Here is a 27,162-nt window from a genome sequence, read left to right as displayed (position 1 = left end):
TACGCGCATTTTGAAGAATATCGCATTACAAATTTTATGGAAATGGCAAAATTCGAAGAAACTTCCTGTAATTCGCAAAAAAACGCTCGCTCAAGGTTTTTTTTTGTCTTCTGCGAATCAGAGTCGATGTGCAAAAAGTTTGATGGAAACAGATTTGCCAAATAAACTCTGACATAGCAAACATTCAACTCACATGACTGATCAGCTGTTTTACACATCGCTGTCCTTGTTGTCTTATTGCCTTTGCTGCGTGCATTGTTTCATCGTATCCGGATAACATGCAACATGGCGAATAATAGCTGACATGCAAGAACAATTATAACTGCCCGATATAAAGTAATTCCTGAAGACCTTCCTCCAATATCCTGGTTTGTTTACCTCTAGCCTCTGTTTATTTCCACAGTTTATGGAAGGAAGTTTGCTTAAAATTCGCTTGACATTTAATGTAAACATGGACTGTAAGGTAACAACCAGTCGTAGCAGAGCGCACAGTAGTGTGTCCCTGCTCCGTCCCTCTGGCCCATCCATTTTAGCAACCTTTTGACAGTGATCATAGATTCAAAAAATATTAAGCTCTGAGCTTGTTCTACGTTTGTATGCTCTTATTAATCAGTTTATTCATTAATTTTGAAACAATATCCCTAATGTTGTCGTTGCATGGATAAATTAATGAATTTGATATTATAACAAAAAAGTCAATTCTACAAAAAAAGAAAAAACAACAGTCTCTGTAAATCTCTCAATACTTACTGACTTCCCTACCCAATGTGTCTGCAGGTCATTAGTAAGTCTTAAAATGTCTTGAATTCCATTTTATAAATATTAGGCCTTAAATATGAACTTGTGTGATGTCTTAATTGCCACAAACAATTTATCTAATTTAATTTACCTATCTTTTCATTTGTAAACCTGGAAAAAAATCTGAAAGTTTGAGAATCAGCAAGTGAGTGATTATTGTTGCTCTTTTGTTGTTATTCTAGGCAAATAGGGCTTTCTCATCATCAAATCATAGCAAAACTCAGTGCATGGATGCTTTACAGAAACTGGATCAGTTGTATCCAAAGCAGGCTCAGGTAGACCTAAAGTGACCACACCATCGGAAGATCAATTCATTAAGCTTTGTAACCTGAGAGATAGAAAAGCAACTTCATCACAGATGCACAATTTACTAAATAAACAACACAAGACTCCAATCAGCAAAAGTGGCAATAAGAATCAAATAAAACGTATTCAATATCAAATAAAACTAAGAATTTGAGAGAAAACAAATTTCACAGAAGCAAAAAAGTAATCTCTAAAGAAAAAACAGATTTGCAAAATCATAAAAATTAGTGCTCTTTTACTTCTTTGATAGCATGTTCTTTTGTTCATAGTTGACTCTGCATCTTTTACGATGATCAGACTTGCTCTCATTTGCACCTTTGTGGTTACGCTGCCAGCTTTCTCCTATGCGCTCCCTGAATTTTTGTTTGCAATTCTGGCACAAACCTCTCGTGTGGGTGGGGTTTTCAGGTGTGTGTCCCCATTGGCTAATGGTTGTTTGAGGTATCTGAACAACAGCACATTCTGTATTATGAGTTAACTGTGATAGGGTGTTCATCTGTGTGAGGTGTGAGGAATGCAGCTGCATGTGTGTGCGTTACATGTTAGCTATAAGATGAGGCCCTCAAAAGGTATTGAACTGAGCTCGGCTCTCATCCCAATTGTTTGGATCTGGCTTAACGTATACATTTCCATATAGAGACAGAGAGAGAGATGCAGAGCTGCTTTAGGTCGTAAAGTCCAGAAGTGACATCAGCAGAGTTAGGCAACTTATAGATTCAACTACTATTGGATAGATGGACCCTCAATCCACCAAAGTGAAAAAGTAGATAGTTGTAGGCAGAAGGGATCTAAAAAGGCCCACACAGATAGAGAAAGGCAGAGGTGGACACTTGTAGATTTCCTTGATTAAAGGGGATTTCTGGTTAGAGCAGACGACAAAGCTTTAGGCAGAACTTTGTCAGAAATTGGGAACACTGGGTGCGGCCGCACTGGTTTCGGACGCAGGCTTGAAATCTGTTTCAATAAAGAATGTTCTATCCAATCCACCAGCTGCCTCCGCAGATTCCTTTATCACCAGACTACACACCGACACCTTTGATGGAGACAGCCCAGAAACAACATGTTTGAGTGACAGCTCAGTGCAACCCATCTGGGTACTTGGCCCTTGTGTCACATCCCTGCCCCCTTTTGGGTGAAAACTAATTTAACAGCATAAAATGAGAAAAACATATGTTTTTTTAGGTATTAGGATCCAAAATACTATGGCCAGTCAGGCAAGTAATTGTATCATATCGTTGCAGAGCAACAATCTGCATCGTTAAAAAAAAAAAAATGACAGAAATAGGGTGTCCTTTCAGTCTGCCTCCATCAAAGTGGATCAGTAACTCTGAAGAGTGGCCATAGGTGTCATATCCTGACATATGCAACTATCCCATTGAATCATCAGGTGTATATGTATTTCTGACATGTCACAAATGTCATTGTGACACATTAAGTTGCTGTTTTGGTAGTCTGTCCAACATGATGTTACAGAAAATAAATTACATCGCTAACATTAACACACTTAACAGGGGTTTTGCAAGCTAGCATCCTGCTGGTAGGCACTCATAGACTAATAATTCCATCCCCATCCTTGGGGACATAGACAGACAGACAGGCCCACTGTAGCTTATCTATCTATCTGTCTGTCTGTCTGTCTGTCTGTCTGTCTGTCTATCTATCTATCTATCTATCTGTCTATCTGTCTGTCTGTCCATAGTTTTTCAGATCCTAATAACTAAAAAGACGTATGTTTTTTTTATTTTATGCTTAAATTAGTTTTCACCCAAAAGGGGGCTGGGATGTGCCAATGAGGACACACACCTGAAAACCCCTGCATTGTATGAATAATAATGATTCGTCCAAAATTCAGTCTTAAACTTGGCTAAATTTGCTTGAAAAGGTCTCAAAAAGGATTGAATTTAAGTGTCTGACAACTGTAGAAAGTCCACTACCCTGTCTGTCGCTCTCAGCTCCGAGCTCATTGGTTCCAACTGAAGAAGTAAATCTTTAGTAATTGCTCACAACCATGTAGTTTCAGTCAAAATAAACTACAATGTATATTTGTCTGTCTATGACATAGATAATAAAGACATATCAGGCTTTTGATACACAGACAGTCATTAATAGAATACATTTATTGTTGGTTTTGGTCTTTTCATAGGATTTGTTTACAATACGTACAATATAGAATATCACCAGCCTAGATAAGATATTATAAGATACTATACTGTAACTGGTGTATGATATGAGTCTAAGTGTATGAGGATGGACTGGGTGCTGTAGTGTTGGGCAGTCTGATAGCTTTCAGCTTTCCTCTCATCCTCTTCTCAGTCACTACCTCCACACTGTCCGGCTCCATCCCCACCCCAGAAATGGCCTTCCTGACCAGCTTATTTAGTTTGTTTGTGCCACAGCTACCGATGCCACCTCCCTAGTGCACCACAGCAATGAAGATGACAGTGGCCACACTGGCAGAACATCTGTAGCAGCCTAGTGCACACATTGAGGAACCTGAGCCTCTTCAGAGAGAGAGACCTGCTCTGTCCTTTCCTGTAGAGGGCACCAGTGTTGTCTGACCATTCCAGTTTATTGTTTAGTTGTCCCTCAGCTAGCCGGAATGGCTGGACAGTGTTGAAAGCACTGGAGAAGTCAAAGAACACGATCCTGACAGTGCTTCAAGGCTTCTCCATGTGTTTCCAAGCTCTGTGTCATATTCCTCTATAATGCCAACAAGTTTAATTGCATTATTTTTTTCAAAACTTTAAGGGTTTTTACATAAGAAAGAGACTCATGATGAAATTATTCGAGTTGAAAATCGTTACTGCTGTACATTGTATAATTTGTTGAGAAATGATGTAACAATGGTCAGTGGAAACCAAAATCATCAAATTTTATTTATGAATTTTAGCAACTCATAATGTGACTCAGTAGTATGTATGGCCCCCGTATGCCTGTATGCACTCCCAACAACTTCAGGGCATGCTCCTGAGGAGTCGGTGGATGGTGTCCCGGGGATCTCCTCCCCAGACCTGGATCAAGGCATCAGTGAGCTCCTGGACAGTCTGTGGTGGTACTTGGCAGCGTCGGCTACATAACGTTGCACGGGTGCTCAATTGGATTTAGGTCAGGGGAACGAGAGGGCCAGTCAATGGCATCAATGCCTTCGTCATCCAGGAACTGCCTACATACCTTGGCCACATGAAGTCATGCATGGTCCTGCACCAGAAGGATGAGCAAACAACACTCCCTTCTTTGGTAGTTTTAGCATTGTTGATTTAAAAGAAGGCATGGCATCAGAGAGAAATTCATGCCTTTAGGATCTTCAATTGTCTCTGGATGGCTTTGGGGTACTACTACGGGGGTGAATTACCAGTTGGTCGTGCCTCAGAAAGGCAATTTCACCTCTCGCCCGAGCCTCCCTCAACTTAGGGAGTAGTTCTTTCCTTTTCATGCACACAGCATCAGTGTAGTTCTCATTAATGTAGATCTTGGACCCCTTCAGGTTTTTGGCTCTCTCCTGAACCTTTGATCTGTCCTTAAACTTAGAGAACTCAACCACAATGGGTCTAGGTCTTCTGCCCCTTGTTAACAGTTTGCCAGTGCGATAAGCACGCTCAATTTCAACGTCCCTGTGAAGCTTGAGTTTTTCTACAAGGATATCCCTCACCTTTTGCTCTGTGTTGTCCCAAGTTTCCCCAGGTTCCTCATTGATACCATCAAAAACCAGACTGTTCCTTTTTCATTGTCTTTCTAGGTGCTCCATTTTATCTGTGACAACTAACATGCTGTCGCAGATCTTCATAATGTCTATTTGCATGGAGTCACACCTTGCAGACTGTGATGCATCGTTAGTTTTTATGTCATCAACCTCTGTGTAAATTGAATACTAGCTTTAATCTCCTGGACATCCCTAGTGATTGTATCCAGCCTAGAGTCGGTGGAATCAATAATGATTTTTGCAAAACCCTTAAAATTGTCCTGTTGCTGTTGTAAAAGTGCAAGAAACATGTCTTTCTGCTGCTGAAGCAGCTCCTTTACCTGAGCAAGTGAGACAAGGTCTTCATCTGATTTCTCCTCTTTTGGATCCATGTGGTTTTTCTTTGGACCCATATTCAGATAGATTTGGCCTGTTGGTAGCGGCTGTCAAGCCTGGTGGTAGCTGCAGTTGGGTCTGGTGATGGCTGCTGTCAGTCCTGTTGGTAGCTGCAGTTGGGCCTGGTGATGGCTGCTGTCAGGCCTGGTGGTAGCTGCATTTGGGTCTGGTGATGGCTGCTGTCACGCCGGGTGATGGCTGCTGTCAGGCCTGGTGGTAGCTGCAGCTGGGCCTGGTGATGGCTGCTGTCAGTCCTGTTGGTAGCTGCAGTTGGGCCTGGTGATGGCTGCTGTCAGGCCTGGTGGTAGCTGCTGTCAAGCCTGGTGGTAGCTGCTGTCAAGCTGGGTAATGGCTGCTGTCAGGCCTGGTGGTAACTGCAGTTGGGCCTGGTGATGGCTGCTGTCAGGCCTGGTGGTAGCTGCAGTTCGGCCTGGTGATGGCTGCTGTCAGGCCTGGTGGTAGCTGCAGTTTGGCCTGGTGATGGCTGCTGTCAGGCCCTGGTGGTAGCTGCAGCTGGGCCTTGTGGTTGTTGCAGCTAGCCCTTGTGTTGGCTGTTCCTGGATCTTTCCCAAAAAGTTCACTTTCACCACAAAATTCCACACATATAGGAGTAGGCCACACTTATCCTCAAATAATTCAACTTTGATGGAAGAAAATATTCAGGATTGCAAAGATTCAGACAGATTGAGCTGCTGGTCGAGCTGCTGATTGAGCTGCTGCTGCTGCTGCTTTCATGTGCTGCTTTCATGTGACGCCTGTCACATGTGCTCAGTGTGAACCTGCTCTCATCTGTGAAGAGAATGGGGCTCCAATGGCAGACCTGCCAATTCTTGTCTTCTCTTCCGAAATGCCAATCGAGCTGCATGGTGCTGGGATGTGAGTACAGGTCCCACTGGAGGACGTTGGGCCCTTATGTCACCCTCATGGAGTCTGTTTCTGACAGTTTGGTGAGAAACACGCACACCAGTAACATGCTGGATGTAATTACCTGCTGTAGAGCTCTGGCAGTGCTCTTAGTGTTCCTCCCCACACAAAGGAGCTGATACCGGTCCTGCTTCTGGGTTGATGCCCTTAAACAGCCCTGTCCAGCTCTCCACATGTAACGGCCAGTCTCCTGGTATCTCCTCCATGCTCTTGAGACTGTGCTGGGTGACACAGCAAACCTTCTTGCGACCACACATATGGATGTGTCATCCTGGAGGAGCTGGACTACCTGTGCAACCTGATTTGGCTGAAGGTATCGCCTCTTGCAACCAGTAGTGATAAGGACACTAGCAGAGCACAAAACTAGAGAAGAATCAGTCGGGAAGGATAAGGAGAGAGCAATTGTCTGTGGCCACCACATGCAAAACCATTCCCTTTTTGGGGTTGAATCACTTATGCTTCCTAAATGAACAGAAGAAGTTTAACTGACTTGGTGTTATACTGTGACGATTAAGTTTTTGAAGCATCCATCCATCCATCCATCTATCCATCCATTATCTTTCGCTTTGTCCGGGGTCGGGTCGCGGTGGCAGCAGGCTTAGTAGGGAGCTCCAGACCTCCTTCTCCACAGCGACACTTAACAGCTCCTCCGGGAGGATCCCAAGGCGTTCCCAGGCCAGATGAGATATATAATCTCTCCAGCGGGTTCTGGGTCTGCCCCAGGGTCTCCTCCTAGTTGGACGTACCCAGAAAACCTCCATAGGGAGAGGCCCAGGAGGCATCCTGATCAGATGCCCGAACCACCTCAACTGGCTCCTCTCGACGCGAAGGAGCAGCGGCTCTACTCCGAGCTCCCTCCAGATGTCTGAGCTCCTCACCCTATCCCTAAGGCTGAGCCCAGCCACCCTACGGAGGAAACTCATTTCAGTCGCTTGTATCCGCGATCTTGTTCTTTCGGTCACTACCCACAGCTCGTGGCCATAGGTGAGGGTTGGAACATAGATGGACCGGTAAAGCTCCCTCTTTACCACGACAGCCCGGTACAACGGCCACAATACTGCAGACGCTGCACCAAGCCATCTGTCCACCTCATGCTCCATTCTCCCATCACTCGTGAACAAGACCCCGATATAGTTAAACTCATAGTGCGAATTACGGGGGGGTTTGACCCCTCCAATTACGACTTCATCCCCCCGAAAAGAGGTACAAATAACAGATTGGGTGGGGGGTTGAAACATTTATCTTTCTTATCCATAATCATAAATATTACAATTACACAGTATATTCCGTATTCATGCCAGGAAGATGCTTGTAGTAAAATGTCAGACACCCCTAAAGCGGACTATACCATTTCATTGTCTGTCTGCCTGTCACTGGCTCACATCCAAGTCGGCGCGTGCACGAAAAAAACAACAACTTTGCCCTGTTTCAGTGAGTGCTGTAGATGAATGTAAGTAGCTGTCTAACTAGTTTATTACACTTAACATGCTCACTTTCAGAGTTTCGGAATTATATTGTGCCATGTGTCTACAGACAAATGCTAACATGCGTCTATGGCTTTCCATTTAAATGTAAAATGTCATTATATGAATGTTAGCTTACATGTTATTAAATGCTTTTAGCTTTGTGCCCTGTGCATGTCCCTCTGGTTAGCGGAGCTGTAGTAACCTGCAGGTGTGCACTGCGGTCAAGTTGTAAACAATGCCTAAAGCGTGCTGAGTTTCCAGGTTTGACAGTTGCCTCCTTTTGGAAACAACATTAATTTGAATTGACAGGAGAAATATAGTACGGATGTTTGCGTGTTTGTAGTGTTATTTGTGTATTTATATGTGTATTAGCGTAGCACATCATATTATATTAAACTATTATTTAATTTGGTTTAATTTTAATAGTCTTTTGAGTGGTGTTTTAGATAGGCTTTTGCCTTTTTGATATTAGCTTTTAAAATAGGCAACCCCTTGCAGTAGTTTTGACTCAGGTATGCAGGAGTTTAATCTATTTGGGTTGTTGAACAATTAAAATCCATGTGTACTGAAAGCTGATTAATTGTAGTAGTTGTATTAGTTCAAATGTATGACTACTTTATTGAACTCAGATTAGATTTCATTTACAGAGCCAACATGAGCAAGAGGAAAAGAGGAGATATCAGGCACTATTTTGGTACCAAAAAAAGAGTAAGTTGAAACTTAGGACTTAATAATGCAGCCTGTAATTTCTGTGGTTGTTATGTAGGCTTAATACTGAGCATTATAGCATGAATAATGGTGAATTTTACATGTATGTGCTGTTGTATTAAGGAGACAGAGGGAGATATTGTGAGTGAGCAGGCAGAAGGAGGACAGTAAGCAAGCAGAAAGAGGACAGGAGGACAGACTAGCATGTATGGTAACACATTTGCCTTCCTCTTTGGCATGTTAATAGTGTGTTTGGTTCTGGTTCAGCATTGTATGTGTGTGTGTGTGTGTGTGTGTGTGTGTGTGTGTCTGACTTGCTGGCAGTTTGGATCTACAATACTTTGTTGGTGACTGCTGACTGCAAGAGTTGTTTGTGTGGTACATTATGTGCCCCATGAACTGTAAAATGGTGTAAAATTTGGTTTATCATCATCTACAGACTGCAGACATTTAGTTGAACAAGCAAGATACTGTAAGGATTGTAAGACTTCCGTTAACTGAAGCATGCACCTGCGCTGCACTGGGTTCCCTTTACACCCTGGAGAAAATGTTGACCCCCCCCAATTGTCATTGTATAATTCGCACTCTGCTTAAACTCCTTCGCTTGGGTCAGGAGCTCACTCCCCAACCGGAGGGGGCAATCCACCGTTTTCTGGCAGAGAACCATGGCCTCAGACTTAGAGGTGCTGACCCTCATCCCGACTGCTTCACACTCAGCTGCGAACCGCCCCAATGCCTGCTGGAGGTCACGGGCTGAGGAAGCCAACAGAACCATGTCATCCGCAAAAAGCAAAGACGCGGTTCTGAGGTTCCCATACCAGACACTCTCCTCACCACGGCTGCGCCTTGAGATCCTGTCCATGAATATCACAAACAGGATCAGAGACAAGGGGCAGCCCTGGCGAAGTCCAAAACCCACTGAAAACGAATTTGACTTTGTGCCGAATATAAGGACACAACTCTCACTTTGGTCGTACAAGGACTGGATAGCTCATACCAACGGCCCCGGTACCCTATACTCCCTCAGTACCCCCCACAGTACTCCCCGGGGGACCCGGTCGTAGGCCATCTCCGAGTCTACAAAACACATGAAGACTGGATGGGCAAACTCCCATGACCCCCCCAGCAAGCCTGCAAGGGTAAAGAGCTGATCCACTGTTCCGCGGCCAGGGCGGAATCCGCATTTTTCCTCCTGAATCAGAGGTTCGATGATCGGACGGACCCTCCTTTCTAGCACCCTGGAATAAACTTTCCCAGGGAGGCTGAGCAGTGTGATACCCTGATAATTGGAACACACCCTCCGGTCCCCCTTTTTGAAAATGGGGACCACCACCCCGGTCTGCCACTACAGAGTTATGTCCCTGACCTCCATGCGACACTGAAAAGACGTGTCAGCCATGACAGGCCAACAATGTCCAGAGCCTTCAGTATCTCAGGGCGAATCTCATCCACCCCTGGCGCCTTGCCACTGGGGAGCTTCGTGACTACCTAAGTGACCTCTGCCAGGGATATGGACGAGTCTTCCCCCGAGTCTTCAGGCTCTGCCTCAGTTTCAGAGGACGTGTTAGCCAGGTTCAGGAGGTCCTCAAAGTGCTCCTTCCACCGCCTGATGATATCCCCAGTCCAGTTCAGCAGGTCCCCTCCCCGACTGAAAACAGCCTGGGCTGAGGCCCGCTTCCCTTTTCTGAGTCGCCGGATGGTTTGCCAGAACTTCCTTGTGGCCGACCGAAAGTCCTTCTCCATAGCCTCACCAAACTCCTCCCACACCCAGGTTTTTGCTTCGGTGACCACTGAAGCTGCAGCCCTCCTGGCCTCCCAGTAACAGTCTGCTGTTTCAAGAGACCCCTGGGCCAGCTAAGCCCGAAAGGCCTCCTTCTTCTGCTTGACGGCTTCCTTCACCCCTAGTGTCCACCAGCGGGTCCTTTGGTTGCCACCCCGACTAGCACCGATGACCGTCTGACCACAGCTCTTAGCGGCCGCCTCTACAATGGAGGCTCTGAACATGGTCCATTCGGATTCCATGTCCCCAGTCTCCCCCGGGATGAGCGAAAAGTTCTTCTGGATGTTGGAGTTGAAGACCCGACGGACCGGGGCCTCCGCCAGACATTCCCAGTTCACCGTCACTACTCGTTTGGGTTTCCCAGGTCTGTCCGGCAGCCTTCCCCGCCACCTGATCCAACTTACCACCAGGTGGTGATCAGTTGACAACTCCGCTCCTCTCTTCACCCGAGTGTCGAAGACATACGGCCGCAGGTCCGATGATACGACCACAAAGTCTATCATCGACCTTTGGCCTAAGGTGGCCTGGTACCAGGTACACTTATGAGCCACCCTATGCTCGCACATGGTGTTCATTATGGCCAATCCATGACTAGCACAGAAGTCCAATAACAAAACCAGCCACCAGATGCTCACCGGCGAGCTCCACCCCCAGGTCTGGCTCCAGGGGAGGGCCCCAGTGCCCCCATACCGGGCGAGGTACTCCTTGCCTGTGACTGCTGATCTTTTGAAGCAGTGTTTATTAAAGCCAGGTTTCACTTTCATATATTTGGATTTATGTATGTAAAATTTTTCAAGAATGAGGATGTTGTTGACGAGGAAGTCAACTTTGGTACTGTCAATAACAAGTCCATAAACAATGTCTTTCTGAGAGAAGAGTTCAACTTGAAAAATCCATGGGTTGATACAATCATGTAAACATAGCACAAAAAGTAGCCTCAGTAGCGTGTGGAAGAACCATATACAGCCACAACAGCCTGGCACCTCCTCCTCATGCTGGTCACCAGCCTGGTCACACACAGAGCGGGGTTTCTCAGAGACTACCCCCAGAATTGGGAGTGGAGAGGATGGAATGGCCTGCCAGCAGTCCTGACCTCAACCCCATTGAACACTTGTGGGATCAGCTTGGGCATGCTTTTCGTGCCAGAGTGACCAACACAACCACGTTGGCTGACTTGCAACAGATGCTGGTTGAAGAATGGGATGCCATCCCACAGCAGTGTGTGACCAGGCTGTGTATGATTCTTCCACATGCTACTGAGGCTCCTGTTTGTTAAATTAATAAATTGTTAAATTGCCAATATGTCTTGTTTCTCCAGACTTCAATCATCCAATCCACCAAACAACACCAAACAAGAGTCAATAGCAGAATTAGATGTTTGGCAGAGAAGATTTGGCAAATTTTTCATGGGCGCAACCCACATACTCAGCTCTGCTGCTCATCCCACAAATGCATGTTCCTTACAAATGTGGCACCATTTAAAAGGGAAATAAACAGGGTTTCCAACGGTATAAGATATATTGCCAAGAAGCATGGTTACAACAAAGAAATAATCTACCAAACACAAATTTCCTTACTTTTTGTGCTGTGTTTATATTCAGCCATAAAGCTTCAGATTAGATACATTGGTAGAATACATAAGTAGTTTTAACATCATCACAAAATAAACATTTATTGGTCTCAATTCCAAATTGTTGTCGTAACAATGCATGGGATTGATTCACTCCTTTAAATATCTTTTTGTGGGTTTCTTTAGCTTTGGGAGTAAAGTCTGGCTGGTTGCTGTTGAAAATGTTTTGACTTTGTCTTTACATCTTCTCGACAGGGAACCAATCTGAACACATTACATGACTATAATTTGTAATTTGGAGAACCTGTTTTGCAGTTTTGTAGTTCATGCAAATGAAGGTTAAAAAAAACCCTGACAATAATACTCAAAAGACAAGGTAGTACTGGATATTTTTTTCTTTAGTTTTTACAACAAAATACAATGTAATAAATTACTCATGAAGAAGCTCTACAGTTTTAACAATGATCTCTTTGATGAGTGTCTATAAACGGATGTGCTGAGCTAGCAATGTGGTCAATTCAAGAGGTAAAATCTCTTCCAAACGTCATAACTCAATAACTGGAAATGAAAGTAGATGGCAGCCACAGTCTGTGTAGGCCCCCTTAAAAAAAACCAAAAAACAAACAAAAAAAAACAGTCCCTCTCATCAAAGTCTTTGTCCAGCAGGGGGAGCAGATTGTTCAGGTGAAGCATTTTAAGGCTTGATGGCAGGTGTATGTGGTGTCCGCTGTGTTCCTCAAACTTTAATGAGTATCTGACAAAAAAGAACAAGAGTGAGTGTTAAGCAAACCTTAGCGGCTGTAAGACCACACACACACACACACAGTGCGGATGTATTTGTAGGTGACAGTGGAGGTGAAAACTGACCAGTCAGTTTATGCCTTATAGTTCATGTATCAACCACACTGAGCTGTAGCTTTACTAAGGCTTCTTTTTCATCACAAAGATGATCGCACACCAGCTTCTTTTAAAACAAATTACAAATTTAACATAGTTTAATCCTTCAAACAGTGAGGAATAAAGTACAAATCATCATCATTGAAACAGTGACAACAAATTGTTATTTTTACGTTAAAACAAATTTAAGAGGATACAGTGCAACATAAAGTTAATTAATGAGCTGTAGAGGTGCTATCAGTGTATTTTTGAACTTTTTATTTTAACAGAAACAGGCTAGCTGTTTGTTCCTGCCTCTTTATCGTAAGTCAGTCTTTATCGTAATCTATCAGTATCCTGAATCCAGCTCTCTACTAGGGATGCTCGATGTATATAAGACTGATAAATTACTGGCCCGATATTGGAAATTTGTTTGTAATCAGCCATTTATCGGTATTGGTGAAATTATAAAATAATTAAGATTAACTAGTTAATGTGAACTTAAAATTACCATCACTGAGTTTACAAGCACTGCATCTACTAACTTGGTACAGTAGGAAAGAAGAAGTGGCACATGATTGCGCTAATCATGTCAAACTGCTGCACCTGGGTAGAGCCAATTGCCACAATTGCATTTTGCAACTGTATGGAACTGTGTTAGAGCTGTGGAATATTAAATCATCCATCTCTGCTCACAACATCTTTCTTTAGCTTTCTTACACTCAGGTATGCAGAAACTACAGGCTAGGTACTTCTTTTAAAATAAAAAAATGTGATATTATCCTATGGATATTAATACTACGAGCAGCAGGTAATTATAGGTTACTCGTATCAGCTGAAAAAAAATCCACATCAGCATCCTTTTTCTCTACGTAACACGCATCAGAAGAAATCAGATAAGCATATTTCCAAAAATGTGGAAGTTTTGAAGCAGTTTCACATGCTGCCCTCTTTATTCCTGTACCTCTTTGAAACTCATACTTAACAAGTAGCTGATCATATTATCATCTGATATAGATGCGGTGTCATCTGTCCTCATGCACCACCTGCACTCCATGTAAAGCAGGTGTCCAAGGGCTTGCCTCTTTGCACCATGCAGCTCACTGCCACATGAAGTGTAGCCAATGGTAATAATGAAAGTGGAAGTCGTCTGAACAACAGCAACAGAGTGAGGGGTGTCAATCAAGCCTAGTCTGCACATGGCTTGAGAAGAGGCTTTATCAGCCTGTGTAGAAGCTTCAAGGTAAAAATGACTATGCACTTCTTCATTTGATCAAATTTCAAGTTAATGTTTTATTTATGTTTAGAAGCTTCTGTATTAGGATTTAGATTTTTCACAGTGCTGCTGTTTGATTGAGCAGTGTGTTTAAGTACACCCACGCTCACACGCAGGAAAATACACACATGAACACACACAAGCTCTCAGGTCAGACCTCACTCAGTAGAGCCCAGACATCAGCATCAGACTGAACCACCAGGCGCACTGCTGAGATCGGCTGCAATGCTTCTTCAATCTTATCCTCAGCTAGACCATTCTCAAATGCACCTGAAACACACACATACACAGTAAGAGTTTTTTTGTGTGCAGACAATGATCTAATACTATTATAATGCTGTTCAAGTTTTTCACAAATGCACAATTTTGTCCTTAATATTCCAATCTGTCACCACCACATTAATTGACATTGAAATAGTCCCCTCTGGCATATCACAAAAAGATAATTTTCAGTTTTTTAGCAATTTCTATTCTGTTACTAAAAGATCAGTGGATCAGACAATCGCCAAGGTCTGATTGTGTAGGATGTTTGTTATGCTAATGCTATCAATTTATTATTATCAGGTATCAACTGTTATTTCAAATCTTATTTAAAAAAAACTATTCTTACTCACAATTAATTGGTCACTTATGGCTTAATGACTTTAAATTAAATTATTACATTTACATTTACATTTACATTTAGGGCATTTAGCAGACGCTTTTGTCTAAAGCGACTTACAATATGTACATTTGTCACAAGAAAGAAACCACGACATATCACCATCGATAAAGTAGAAAAGAAAAGAGAAACAATTTTCAAGCCCTCATCTGAGCAAAGTAGCTGCTATTACTATTCTTAAAAGCCATCAAGGGTGGCGTCAACATGTTATTGGTGACATTCATGTGTGCTGTGGAGCTATAGAAGGACTATGAAGTGTATTGAATATTAGCACAAAATATCTGTTCTACAAATAATGGCACCACCTTTTTAAACTTGTCAATGGAACTCCAATAACGTGTTACTCATGTTGTTGAGCAGGTTTCATTTCATCATTCATACTGTCACTGCAGATTTGGTTTCCTTTGACAACCAGCTTTGTCATACCTTTGTCAGACTTTGAGGTTGTGTAATGTGATTTCCTTTCAACCTTTGTGGAATGTGTTTCAAGCCTCACCCACATTTCCACACACACAAGAATATTATCAGTGCTCCATAGTGCTTCCTCATTTCACTAATTAGATGAATCAATATTTAAAATGTCACCGTTTCTCCTGAACTAGAGCTTCAGTGCTTTATGTTTGGTGACAAGCATGCAATTGTGGCACACAGGAATGGCTTATTGTTATTAAAGGATAACTACCGTTTTTTACAACCTGGACCTTATTTCTAGCAAAATATATGATCATTTACTCACCCAGATAACTTTGGTGTCATTTGGAGTCGTTCGGATGAAATTAGATCCAGTGTAGCGCCGGTATATCCATATAATGCGAGTGACGGGGCACTGAAACACAGCCTCTATATAACGCATTATCTGCCACGAAACTAGTTAATTTCACTAATATTTTGTTACGATATGCTAGCGCTATTCCCCTCTGAGTCCGGGCTTGTCTGTTATCAACATCCGGGGTCAAACTAGCAGTAGCAGCTACAGGTAAACAAGCCGGGCTGTCGCGGGTGCGCGCGCAGCTCAGAGACGACATCTTCCAGGTCAGAGGTAGTAGGTCAACCTACAGACCCCGGATGTTGATAACAGACGAGCCCGGACTCAGAGGGGAATAGCACTAGCATATCGTAACAAAATATTGGTGAAATGAACTAGTTTCGTGGCAGATAATGCTCATAGAGGCTGCACTTCGGTGCCCAGATCACTCGCATTATATGGATATACACGGCGCTACACTGGACCTTATTTCGTCCGAACGACGCCAAATGACACCAAAGTTATCTGGGTGAGTAAATGATCATATATTTTGCTAGAAATAAGGTCCAGGTTGTAAAAAACGGTAGTTATCCTTTTATATTATTAAAGTTATGAATTTATGTGATATTTACCAACAATGATGAAGCCCTTATCAGATTGTTTGTAGGCAGAAGACGAACCAGTCAGTAATTTGGCTTGTGCTGACATCTGAAGGAAGAAAACACAACAGATATCAGGCAGGCTGTGCCTTACAACCTCAGTATGAGGGTTTTTCTGCAGAAAGCACCAATAATGTTTTCTGAACACAAACTGATATTTAGAGAGAACATGTCCAAATAGTAGAGAAGAGGCCAAAGTATTAATTTGAGGTAGTATTTTTTTTCCACCTAATAAATGTATGTCCAATATCTAAAGAGCCCCTGAAGGGTCATGGCAAGAATTTTTTTAAAGAAATACTTTTGCGTTACCTCGCAATGCTTTCACATTCACTCTCAATACTTTTGCCTTACCTCGCAATACTTATGCATTCCCTCATAATATGTTTTGCATTCCCTCGCAGTACTTTTTTTTCTTACACTCCTTCTGAGCCACATTTTTATGGATCAGATGCACCGACCTCTTCGGCCTCTCCCCTGGTCTTCTGTTGCTCCTGTTGGGGTCACTCATCCTCCGGAGCTGCTCTTCATTCAGCCTGTCTGCTATAGACCGGGGAAAGGCTGAAGAGGTCGGTGCATCCTATCCATAACAACGTGGCTCAGAGCTGGCCTGAAACAAGGATGATGAGAGCGGTGAGGGTATAAAACTGTACATTTGTGGGCCATAAAACCGAAACAATGAGCTGAAAGAGGATAAAAAAGCTCCAAAAAGCTGAATGGAACTTTGGAATCTGATGATAATTCTTCATGTGGTCCTCATTTCAGACTGAAACTTTCACATAGATTGTGATGTGGAGAATCAGCGCATGATTCCGATTCAGAGCATAAAACTTTACCTCACATGTCTTTGTCGGCTTCCACTATTGTGTTGTTGTAGTTACTGTCTCTGGCAACTTTTATCGAAAAAAATCACTGCGATTGTCAGCCCTCCCGACCGAGACTTCAATGAACTTTCCCCCAGAAAACAGCATCCCTCCCCGCGAGTGAGAGAGTCAGACAGGGTCCGTCTATTGTTTACTGATGTCGATTATGTAATTATATAATTTAGAGCGAAAAATGTAACTTTGACACTTTCCACGATGTATGGTGGGTCAAGATCTCAATCACAACACATTACAACTGCATCCATATGATTATAAACACTCATGTTTACATACATGTTTAGATTTACAGGTGGACACCGGAGGAAACACATTGAAAATAACCACACAGATCTCAGCATCATGATGTGTAACGTCACGCCTCTTTTGGATCTGTAGCATCAGCGTGCTGTATGAATTGACACACTGGTGCAGCTTTACACTGGAGCTGCTTGTTTCAGTGTGAACAAAGAAAGGTGGAGAAATGGCGAGCCTTTGCTGCGCCGATAATGCGGAGTCTGTATGAAAAGGGCTTGTGTGTAATGTGCACTGATGTGTATGTGAGGGGTGTGTGTGCTGTGTGTCTAATGTTTATTGAGGAGTTGTATGGCCTGAGGAAAAAAGCTGCTCCTCAGTCAGGTGGTGAGTGATCTTAGTATTCTGTATCTCCTCCTTGAGGGCAGGGAGAGCAGACTGTTGTGAGGGTGAGTGGGATGAAGACCCTCAAGGACTTCCCTAGTCATACAGTTCCTGCAGGCTGCACAGCATTTCGGACCACACTCTTCAGTGCCTTGTTGTCTTTGCTGGTATAGCTGCTGTACAAGGTGATGAAGCGGCCTGTCAGCAGGCTCTCTATGGTGCCCTGATAGAAGTCCCTTGACGATTCGGGGTCTCAGGCCAAGGTGAAGTGAGATGTCTGCACAGAGCCCAAAGGATACTAAAAAACACGCACCCCAGCCACAGTCTGTTCACCCTGCTGCCATCTGGCAAAAGACACAGAAGTATCTGCTGTTGTACCACCAGGCTACAGAGCAGCTTCATTTCCCAGGCTGAGACTCCTCAATTCATCATTCTACACTCCTATTCACCTCACAAAATAGTTTGTTTTGTAAAATGACAAATAAAGTAACCTTATTACCTTGTAACCTGCAATAAAAGCTATCTTAGCTCCATTTTCATAGCCTAGCCTATTACATGAGTTTGATTTCTCCCTGCACTGCAACTTTTCCTTAGAATGGATGTTTCCAATGTGGCTTCAAGTAGCAACATAAGTAAATGAAATCATTCAAAACACAAACTACTTAGACACATAGATTACTTAATGCCACATTAATTACAATCGGCTACATCTATGGTATCACCACTTAGCTCAATGTTTTGCTGACTGCCGCGTAATATTCTCAATGATGAAACTGTTCATAAGGTCAGTCTAACATTTGATCTTGTGGTCAGTTATAGTTGACTAACATGTAAACTTGATCCCTAGCGTTGAGCTCTAGCAATCCACATGGAGGACCAAGGTACGTTTTATCAGTCTGTTTTCTGGAAATAAGCAGAACCCATTAAACGAGCCGTTTTTTCGTTTTTGGGCAAAAAACGAAAATCAAAAGTTCAGCTCGTTTTCTTTTTTTTTGGTTCTCACTTACAAAACGAATTTACCACTCAATATTTTGTTTCCGTTGGTGGGCGGGTCCTCTGACTGCCTAATGTGCTTCCTTGCCCTGTGCTCTTCAAAATAAAAGTTCTTCCGTTTGATAATGTCGACAAAAATATTACTGTATTATATCAATCAAATCAATCAATCAAAACTTTATTTATATAGCACTTTTCATACACTTCGCTGTGCAGCACAAAGTGCTTTACACATAAAAGACAAAACAATTTTAAAGAAAGCCCCTCCCTCCCACCCTCCATAATACACACACACACACACACACACACACACACACACATACAAACACAAACACACACGCACCTGCACACTCTCACTACTGACAATAGGGAGACATGGCATGGCACCGAGGATTGAGGAAACGCTACCTTCGGGGCCGTCCGCACTGGGAGGAGTGACAGGCTGTGCCACAGAGGGCACCAGTGCCCAGGCCCCCCGACCCCGACAGACAACAGCTGGCAGGGCCGAAGGAACCCAGGACAGCACCCCCAGCAGCAGCCCAGGCACCACTCCCAGTGCGGAGGACCCCCCTGGGGAAAACACTGGAGTTAAACCTAAAAAACTAAAAACATAAGATAGAATAAAAAGCCTGACAAGAGATGAATATAAGAGTGAACAGTTCAAAAGATTAAAATATGTAAGATAATAAATAAAATGGCACCGAAGGATAAATCAACAAATAAAATTATTTTATATTAAGATTAAAAAACAAGAAAAAAGAAACAACGTAAAATGAGATGAAACCACATAAGAACGTAAGAAGAATTTAAAATATTAGTTAAAAGCCTGATTAAAAAGGTGTGTCTTTAACCTTCCCTTAAAAATATCAACAGTCTCTGCACACCTGAGGTTCTCCGGCAGGCTGTTCCACAGGTGGGGGCCATAGTGGCTAAATGCCGCCTCACCGTGGGTTTTCGTTCTTGGTTTTGGTAAGGATAAAAGGCCGGTGCTGGAGGACCTCAGGGTCCGCGAGGGTTGATATGGTAAAAGCAGGTCAGATAAATATGAGGGCGCAAGGCCGTTAAGACATGTAAAAACCAGTAAAAGAACCTTAAAATCGATCCTGAAGCGGACGGGGAGCCAATGCAGCGACTGTAAAACCGGTGTAATGTGCTCCCGCCCTCTGGTCCTCATCAGCACACGTGCTGCTGAGTTTTGTAATAATTGGAGATTATAAATACTCTTTTTGGGAAGACCAGAGAGCAGGGCATTACAGTAATCTAGGCAACAGGAAATGAGGGCATGCATTGCCACCTCCGTACTGGCCTGGGAGAGAAACGGGCGGACTCTGGCTATGTTCTTGTAGACACTAGCAGACACAGAGGTCCCCAACACCCACAGTCAAGACTGACCCGGCTTCAAATAAAAATAATAGTATTCATAATCATTTGAAAATGAGAACTTATGAAGTTATGATGACTTCAGTGCAGTTGATGTTTAGCCACAAGGTGGCGCAGTTGTTACATGAAGAGTAGATCTCAGGCCTTTACTACGAAGGAGGCTCAACATCTCCAGGCTCTGTGTTCATAACCCGGCTCAACAAAACCTAAAGCCCCGGTCAGAGCTAACTGTATCACGACGGTGGTCATTGTCCGGCTCTGAGCTTTGTGCTCTGTGCGCGTTCACATCAAAGGAGCTGCGATCGCGGGCTGCTGAGAGCTGTGAGAGCTGAGGAATAGGAGTGATCACAACCAAATATGAAAAGAGATGAGGCTAGTTTTTAATTTCTGACAGCTGAACATTGTGCATCTTTTTTCTTGTTGAAAGATATTTTATATTGTTTTCATATTATTATTTACTGACGGTGATTACAGAATGAGAGTGTGTTATATTGAAAGCGAGGCTGGGTGTGCCTATGAATATAGGCTACAGTGAGTTTTTTAAGGTGCTGTACAAGCAAATCATATTGTCTACTCTGAACAATGACAAAGAGTGCACAGTAGCAGGCTACTGTACACTCTTTGCTCATGGCAGTTGTGACAGTCATTTTTGTTTACATGTCAGCAGGCAAGCTTCACTCATTCCAGGGATGTATTATGCTTTGTCCTATAGCCTACTTAATTGTATCACTTGGAACATGTTATGAAATGGATCTATAGTATAGAAATATGCTCATAACAGGCCGGCTGGAATACAAAGCAAACTTACCTCACTCAAATGCACATTCATGGAAGTCTTGTATTGTCATCCCAGGACAAAACACAAAAAATGCAGTAATGTAATAATATACATCTTTAAATGCACAATAACGAGTCATTCAGAGAGTTATTAAATGTTATAGCAGGCGCTATTTTCTCATCCATAGGCTACTCTAAGTACAGCAATGTCAGGGTTTCATACATGTAGGTTGGATCACTCTTCAGGAGGTGTCCTTACTCTGCCACTAGAGAATGCTTTCCTGAAATTAGTGAGTAAGTAGAGCATACTTTCCCTGGAAGTACAGACTAAAAATGGGTCAGGGGAAAATCCTAGAGGAAACACTGCATATACAGTACCTTTCCAAAAAATTAGAATATCATGGAAAAGTTTATTTATTTCCATAATTCCATTCAAAAAGTTAAACTTTCATAGATTATAGATTGAGGGCCCACAATTTAAACGATTTCAAGTTTTTATTTGTTTATTTGTACATAATTTGGGCTTCCAGCTCATAAAACCCACGAAAACAGGAATTCAAAAAATTAGAATTCTGTGAAGAAATCAGCCCAAATTTTGCAGGGCATGAATGTTTTAAACTGAGTGTCACACACTAATCATCTACTAAACTCAAAGCACCTGCACAGGTTTCCCCAGGTGTCATTAAATTGCTTCACTTTGGTTCAATTATCTCAGTTCGGTTCAATATGGGGAAGACTGCAGACTTGACAACTGGCCAGAAGACCATCATTGATACCCTCCATAGGATGGGTAAGCCACAAAAGTTCATAGCTAAGGAGGCTGGCTGTTCACAGAGTGCTGTGTCCAAGCATATCAATGGAAAGTCTAGTGGAAGGGCAAAATGTGGCAGGAGAAGATGCACCAGCAGAAGAGGTGACCGTGGGCTTCAGCCGATTATCAAACAGAGAAGATTCAAGAATCTGGCAGAGATCCAGAAAGAGTGGAATGAGGCGGGAGTCACAGCTTCAAAAACCACCACATTCAGATGCATCCGGGAGATGGGCTACAACTGTCGGGTTCCTCGGGTCAAGCCACTCCTGAGCCTGGGCCAACGTAGGAGGCGTCTCAACTGGGCCAAGGAGAAGAAGGACTGGACTGTTGGCCAGTGGTCCAAGGTCCTCTTTTCCGATGAAAGTAAAGTGTGCCTTTCATTCGGGATTCAAGGTCCAAGGGTTTGGAGGAAGACGGGTTAGGAACAGAACCCAAGCTGCTTGAGGTCCAGTGTGAAATATCCACAGTCAGTCATGATTTGGGGTGCAATGTCCGGTGCAGGTGTTGGTAAACTCTGCTTTCTTAAACACAAGGTCACCACAACAGTCTACCAGAATGTTTTAGAGGACTTCATGATTCCTTCTGCTGAGGATCTGTATGGAGATGCAGATTTCATCTTCCAGCAGGACCTGGCCCCTGCCCATACCGCCAGAAGCACCAAAACCTGGTTTGATGCCCATGCCATCACAGTGCTTGACTAGTCAGCCAACTCGCCGGACCTAAACCCCATTGAGAATCTATGGGGTATTATCAAGAGGAAAATGAGGGGCACCAGACCCAAAAACAAAGAAGAGCTGACAGCAAGCATCAAGGAAATCTGGGCTTCCATAACTCCCAGGCAATGCCACAGGCTGATTGCCTCAATGCCACGGCGCATCAAGGCAGTGATAAAGGCAAAGGGATTCCCAACCAAGTATTGAAGATTGACATATCGTTTTGAAAGTACCATATTTTGATTGATTTGATGTGATCCTAATTTCTTTGTTTTTTTTCTGCAAAAACTGAGAAGTAAATGGTGATTTCTTCACAGTATTCTAATTTTTTGAATTCCTGTTTTTGTGGGTTTTATGAGCTGGAAGCCCAACTTATGTACAAATAAACAAATAAAAACTTGAAATCGTTTAAATTGTGGGCCCTGAATCTATAATCTATGAAAGTTTAACTTTTTGAATGGAATTATGGAAATAAATAAACTTTTCCATGATATTCTAATTTTTTGGAAAGGGTCTGTATTTTGGAGAGGGGGGTCGATTATGTGTCTTGTAAGTGTAAACAGTGAGTTACTTTTATCTGAGGAGCACACGTCATAATTGTGAAGGGTTTTTCAGTTGAGCTTCACTGACTGCACAGTGTGCAATATTTTCATACGTAGTCCCTGGCCACTCACAATGACACACCACCTGCACAGTGAGAAACAATTGTTGCCTGATGTGCTATTAAAAATGTTTATTAAGATTTCGGCCTACGAGCATGATTTGTGACACCACAGTTTAGAGGCCAGTCCCGGTCCAAGATTTAATGTTCAGAAGTATGATGTGTAAACCTGAAGTGTACAATACAAATGCCTATGATTGACTATAGTGAAGTACATTAGGATACATCTTGTGTTCGGCAGGTAAACTTAAGTGAACAATGTTTGTTCAAACAATAACATTGATGAAATGGATTCCAGATAAATTATCGTGTGGTTATCCGCTTTGCAGTGAATTGTGCAATAGAAATACTTTTTACTTTTAATAATACTTTTGAGTACATGTCAGAGCCTGTACTTTTTACTTTTACTTGAGTAGATATTTGGATCAGTACTTTCACTTTTACCAAAGTTGTTTTTTACACAGGTACTTTTACTTCTACTCATCTCTAAAAACAGACTGGGAGGTAGAGCCTTCAGTTACTGGGCTCCTCTACTGTGGAACCAGCTCTCTCCATGGGTCAGAGAGGCAGACACTCTAATTACATTTAAGTAGAGAGACCCCCCCCCCCCCCCCCACCTCTCGCACATTGTAGTTTGGCCTTGGCGTCTTGCACTCTCTCTGTTTCCACAGATTCTCCACAGCTCCATCCCTCTGCACCAACCGTCGCCTGCATCGCCCCCCTTCCCCCCCGCTGTTAAACCAGCCTGCCCTCCCTGTTCACGACCCAGTCTGCCACCCACTACTCCCATTAAGCTGGCCTGCTCTCCCTGCCTTTCCTGCCCACCAGAAGCTGCCTTCTTCAGCTCCTGTCAACCATTTCCATGTTTTTCCATATTCTCTGTTATAAACTGTTTTCATGTCCGTATACAACATCTATTGCACGTCTGCCTGTCCTTGGTGAGGGATCCCTCCTCTGTTGCTCACCCTGATGTTTCTCCATTTTTTCCCCTGTTAAAAGGGTTTCTTGGGAGTTTTTCCTCAGTGGATGTGAGGGTTTAAGGGAAGAGGATGCTCATGCTATGTAAAGCCCTTTGAGACAAACTTTTTGTAAAAACAGGCTATACAAATAAAATTGCCTTGCCTTGCCTAACCCGCTTGGACTGTAATTCATATTCATGCTACTAGTTTGATCATTGACTGACTACATGAATAGTTGCACAGAGGAGATTCTTCAAGTCTTATAGTCATACGGTATAGGGTATATACAAATTTGATGTGTTTAGGCCATTTATAAGATCTAGTTAACATCATTAAAAGTAATTTCCAAACACATTAAAGAAAAGAAAAAAACAAGCTCAACTGAAAAAACCTTCACAATTATGACGTGTGCTCCTCAGATAAAAGTAACTCACTGTTTACACTTACAAGACACATGCTCGGCGCCCCTCTCCAAAAATTTATGCAGTGTTTCCTCTAGGATTTTCCCCTAACCCATTTTTAGTCTGTACTTCCAGGGAGAGTATGCTCTACTTACTTACTAATTTCAGGAAAGCATTCTCTACTGGTAGAGTAAGGACACCTCCTGAAGAGTGATCCAACCTACATGTATGAAACCCTGACATTGCTGTACTTAGAGTAGCCTATGGATGAGAAAATAGCGCCTGCTATAACATTTAATAACTCTCTGAATTACTCGTTATTGTGCATTTAAAGATGTATATTATTACATTACTGCATTGTTTGTGTTTTGTCCTGGGATGACAATACAAGACTTCCATGAATGTGCATTTGAGTGAGGTAAGTTTGCTTTGTATTCCAGCCGGCCTGTTATGAGCAAATTTCTATACTATAGATCCATTTCATAACATGTTCCAAGTGATACAATTAAGTAGGCTATAGGACAAAGCATAATACATCCCTGGAATGAGTGAAGCTTGCCTGCTGACATGTAAACAAAAATGACTGTCACAACTGCCATGAGCAAAGAGTGTACAGTAGCCTGCTACTGTACACTCTTTGTCATTGTACAGAGTAGACAATATGATTTGCTTGTACAGCACCTTAAAAAACTCACTGTAGCCTATATTCATAGGCACACCCAGCCTCGCTTTCAATATAACACACTCGCATTCTGTAATCACCGTCAGTAAATAATAATATGAAAACAATATAAAATATCTTTCAACAAGAAAAAAGATGCACAATGTTCAGCTGTCAGAAATTAAAAACTAGCCTCATCTCTTTTCATATTTGGTTGTGATCACTCCTATTCCTCAGCTCTCACAGCTCTCAGCAGCCCGCGATCGCAGCTCCTTTGATGTGAACGCGCACAGAGCACAAAGCTCAGAGCCGGACAATGACCACCGTCGTGATACAGTTAGCTCTGACCGGGGCTTTAGGTTTTGTTGAGCCGGGTTATGAACACAGAGCCTGGCGATGTTGAGCCTCCTTCGTAGTAAAGGCCTGAGGTCTACTCTTCATGTAACAACTGCGCCACCTTGTGGCTAAACATCAACTGCACTGAAGTCATCAAAACTTCATAAGTTCTCATTTTCAAATGATTATGAATACTATTATTTTTATTTGAAGCCGGGTCAGTCTTGACTGTGGGTGTTGGGGACCTCTGTGTCTGCTAGTGTCTATAATACAGTAATATTTTTGTCGACATTATCAAACGGAAGAACTTTTATTTTGAAGAGCACAGGGCAAGGAAGCACATTAGCCAGTCAGAGGACCCGCCCACCAACGGAAACAAAATATTGAGTGGTAAATTTGTTTTGTAAGTGAGAACCAAAAAACAAGAAAACGAGCTAAACTTTTGATTTTCGTTTTTTGCCCAAAAACGAAAAAGCGTTTAATGGGTTCTGCTTGTGTCAATTATTTCCAGAAAACAGACTGATAAAACGTACCTTGGTCATTGAGGCTGGTTAAGTCAACGACCCACATGTGGTCCAAATGACTGAAACTCAGAGCTCACACATGTCCTGAACAACTCTGTAAGGCCACACAGAGTTTAAAAGCCTGCAACTCCCCTCCAGTTAGTTAGAACTGAAGAAGCCTCTTGGATGAGAGGTGAAACATCTTCAACAAACTGAAACAAGTCTAGTTGCCTATGATACAGCACTTAGAATCTGAACAGCAGAGTTTAAGTGTCTTGAATCTATTTTGAAAATGTGAAATGTATTTTATTGTGTAAATAGTTATTTCTTAATAGATATTTAATTTTACACGTTCATCATAAAGCAGAGTTAAAGCCTGTGTTTTGTTCTTTAATTTATTTTGAAAATGGAAAAATGTGTATAAATGTTTAAATAACTATTTAGTTCATAATAGTTATTTTTTATCAACAGATAGGTATTTATTTGAATAATTATTTGTTTGCCACAAGTAAATTATTTATACACCATTGTTTGACACCGCTCCAGCCACCACCACAAGTAAATTCTCTCTGTGTGTGTGTGTGTGTGTGTTCGGTTCTGTGAATAAATTATCTAGACTCTGCCATAAAAATATGGAATGCACTGGATGTACGAAATACTCACTGATGCTGTTCATATTTATCTTTCAACCTGAGTTAATTGAATTCATTTTAATAAACGTACAACATCCATTTTGCTCTTGTCACCATTTCATGTCAGAACCTTTTCACTCTCTGGTCTGTTGGTGTTTGTTCTGTAATGTGAAGCCTCTGGACCTGGACTCATCTTGTGTAATGGGTTTTCCCCTTATCTTCCCCACAGCGATTCCATGTCTGTCTAACCTTACTCAAAGGTTACCCACTGCATGACTACTTTTCCCCTTTAGTGTGACAGAAGTGTCAATTGACCCACAAACACACACACAGAGCCAGAGGGAGGCAGTGCAGTGATAGCAGATAGCTTGTTGTGGTGGGTGTTTCCTGTTACCTTGCCACTCCATCCTGAGGCATCAACACATGAGATGAAAACCAAGACCTGACCGAACCCGACAGCAGTAATGGAACCAAAGACACACACACACACACACACATATATACACACACATACACAAAGGTTACTCACATTGCTGGGCAGCACTTCCACTGATGTGTTGTGGAATTTATCTCCACTGGTCTCAATATTACCACTGCGAAACAGGTACCTATGATGAAGAAGACAGCACTTGTGTTAAGCAATGCTGTAGTGGAGTGTACTGTTGGGATCAACACATAGCATATGGGTGTACCAGGGCTAAAATACATAACTTGCATTTTTTAATATAAGATGTGTAACATAATTTCCAATTTCCTTCAAACAGTGGACAAAGGACAAGAACTTCAGCCAATGACAAGCAATACTTCAACTTTAAACTTTATTCCTTGACCCTCCAGATATTTCCCCTTCAAAGAACATAACATAACCAGCAAATCTTTCTCAAGATGTTTAAAAACAAACTAAAACTTCATCATCTGCTATGCAACAAGATAAGTTACACAGGAATGACCTAGGAGCACCAGGAAATGCATAGAACAAAAGGAAAAGGCTAAAT

General features: G+C 42.6%; 1 protein-coding gene across 1 annotated transcript in view; it reads right to left on the bottom strand.

Annotated features, from left to right (window-relative positions):
• Positions 1 to 12,101: 12,101 nt before the first annotated feature.
• Positions 12,102 to 27,162, bottom strand: part of LOC311257295 (alpha-1,3-mannosyl-glycoprotein 4-beta-N-acetylglucosaminyltransferase B) — a 77,667-nt gene continuing 62,606 nt past the window's right edge. Inside the window, exons 12-15 of the mRNA XM_084352836.1 lie at positions 26,697 to 26,775; positions 15,818 to 15,893; positions 13,937 to 14,049; positions 12,102 to 12,381 (exon numbers count right to left, since the gene is read on the bottom strand). Of these exons, the coding sequence (XP_084208962.1) occupies positions 12,364 to 12,381; positions 13,937 to 14,049; positions 15,818 to 15,893; positions 26,697 to 26,775 (286 nt within the window). The 3' untranslated portion in view covers positions 12,102 to 12,363. The remainder of the gene's footprint in view (positions 12,382 to 13,936; positions 14,050 to 15,817; positions 15,894 to 26,696; positions 26,776 to 27,162) is intronic.

The sequence above is a fragment of the Pagrus pagrus genome (genome assembly GCF_965226575.1).
Source record: "Pagrus pagrus genome assembly, chromosome: 5".
Classification (NCBI taxonomy): Eukaryota; Metazoa; Chordata; class Actinopteri; order Spariformes; family Sparidae; genus Pagrus; species Pagrus pagrus.
Note: the sequence above shows the minus strand (reverse complement) of the source record. Positions and strands in the feature narration are given on the sequence as shown.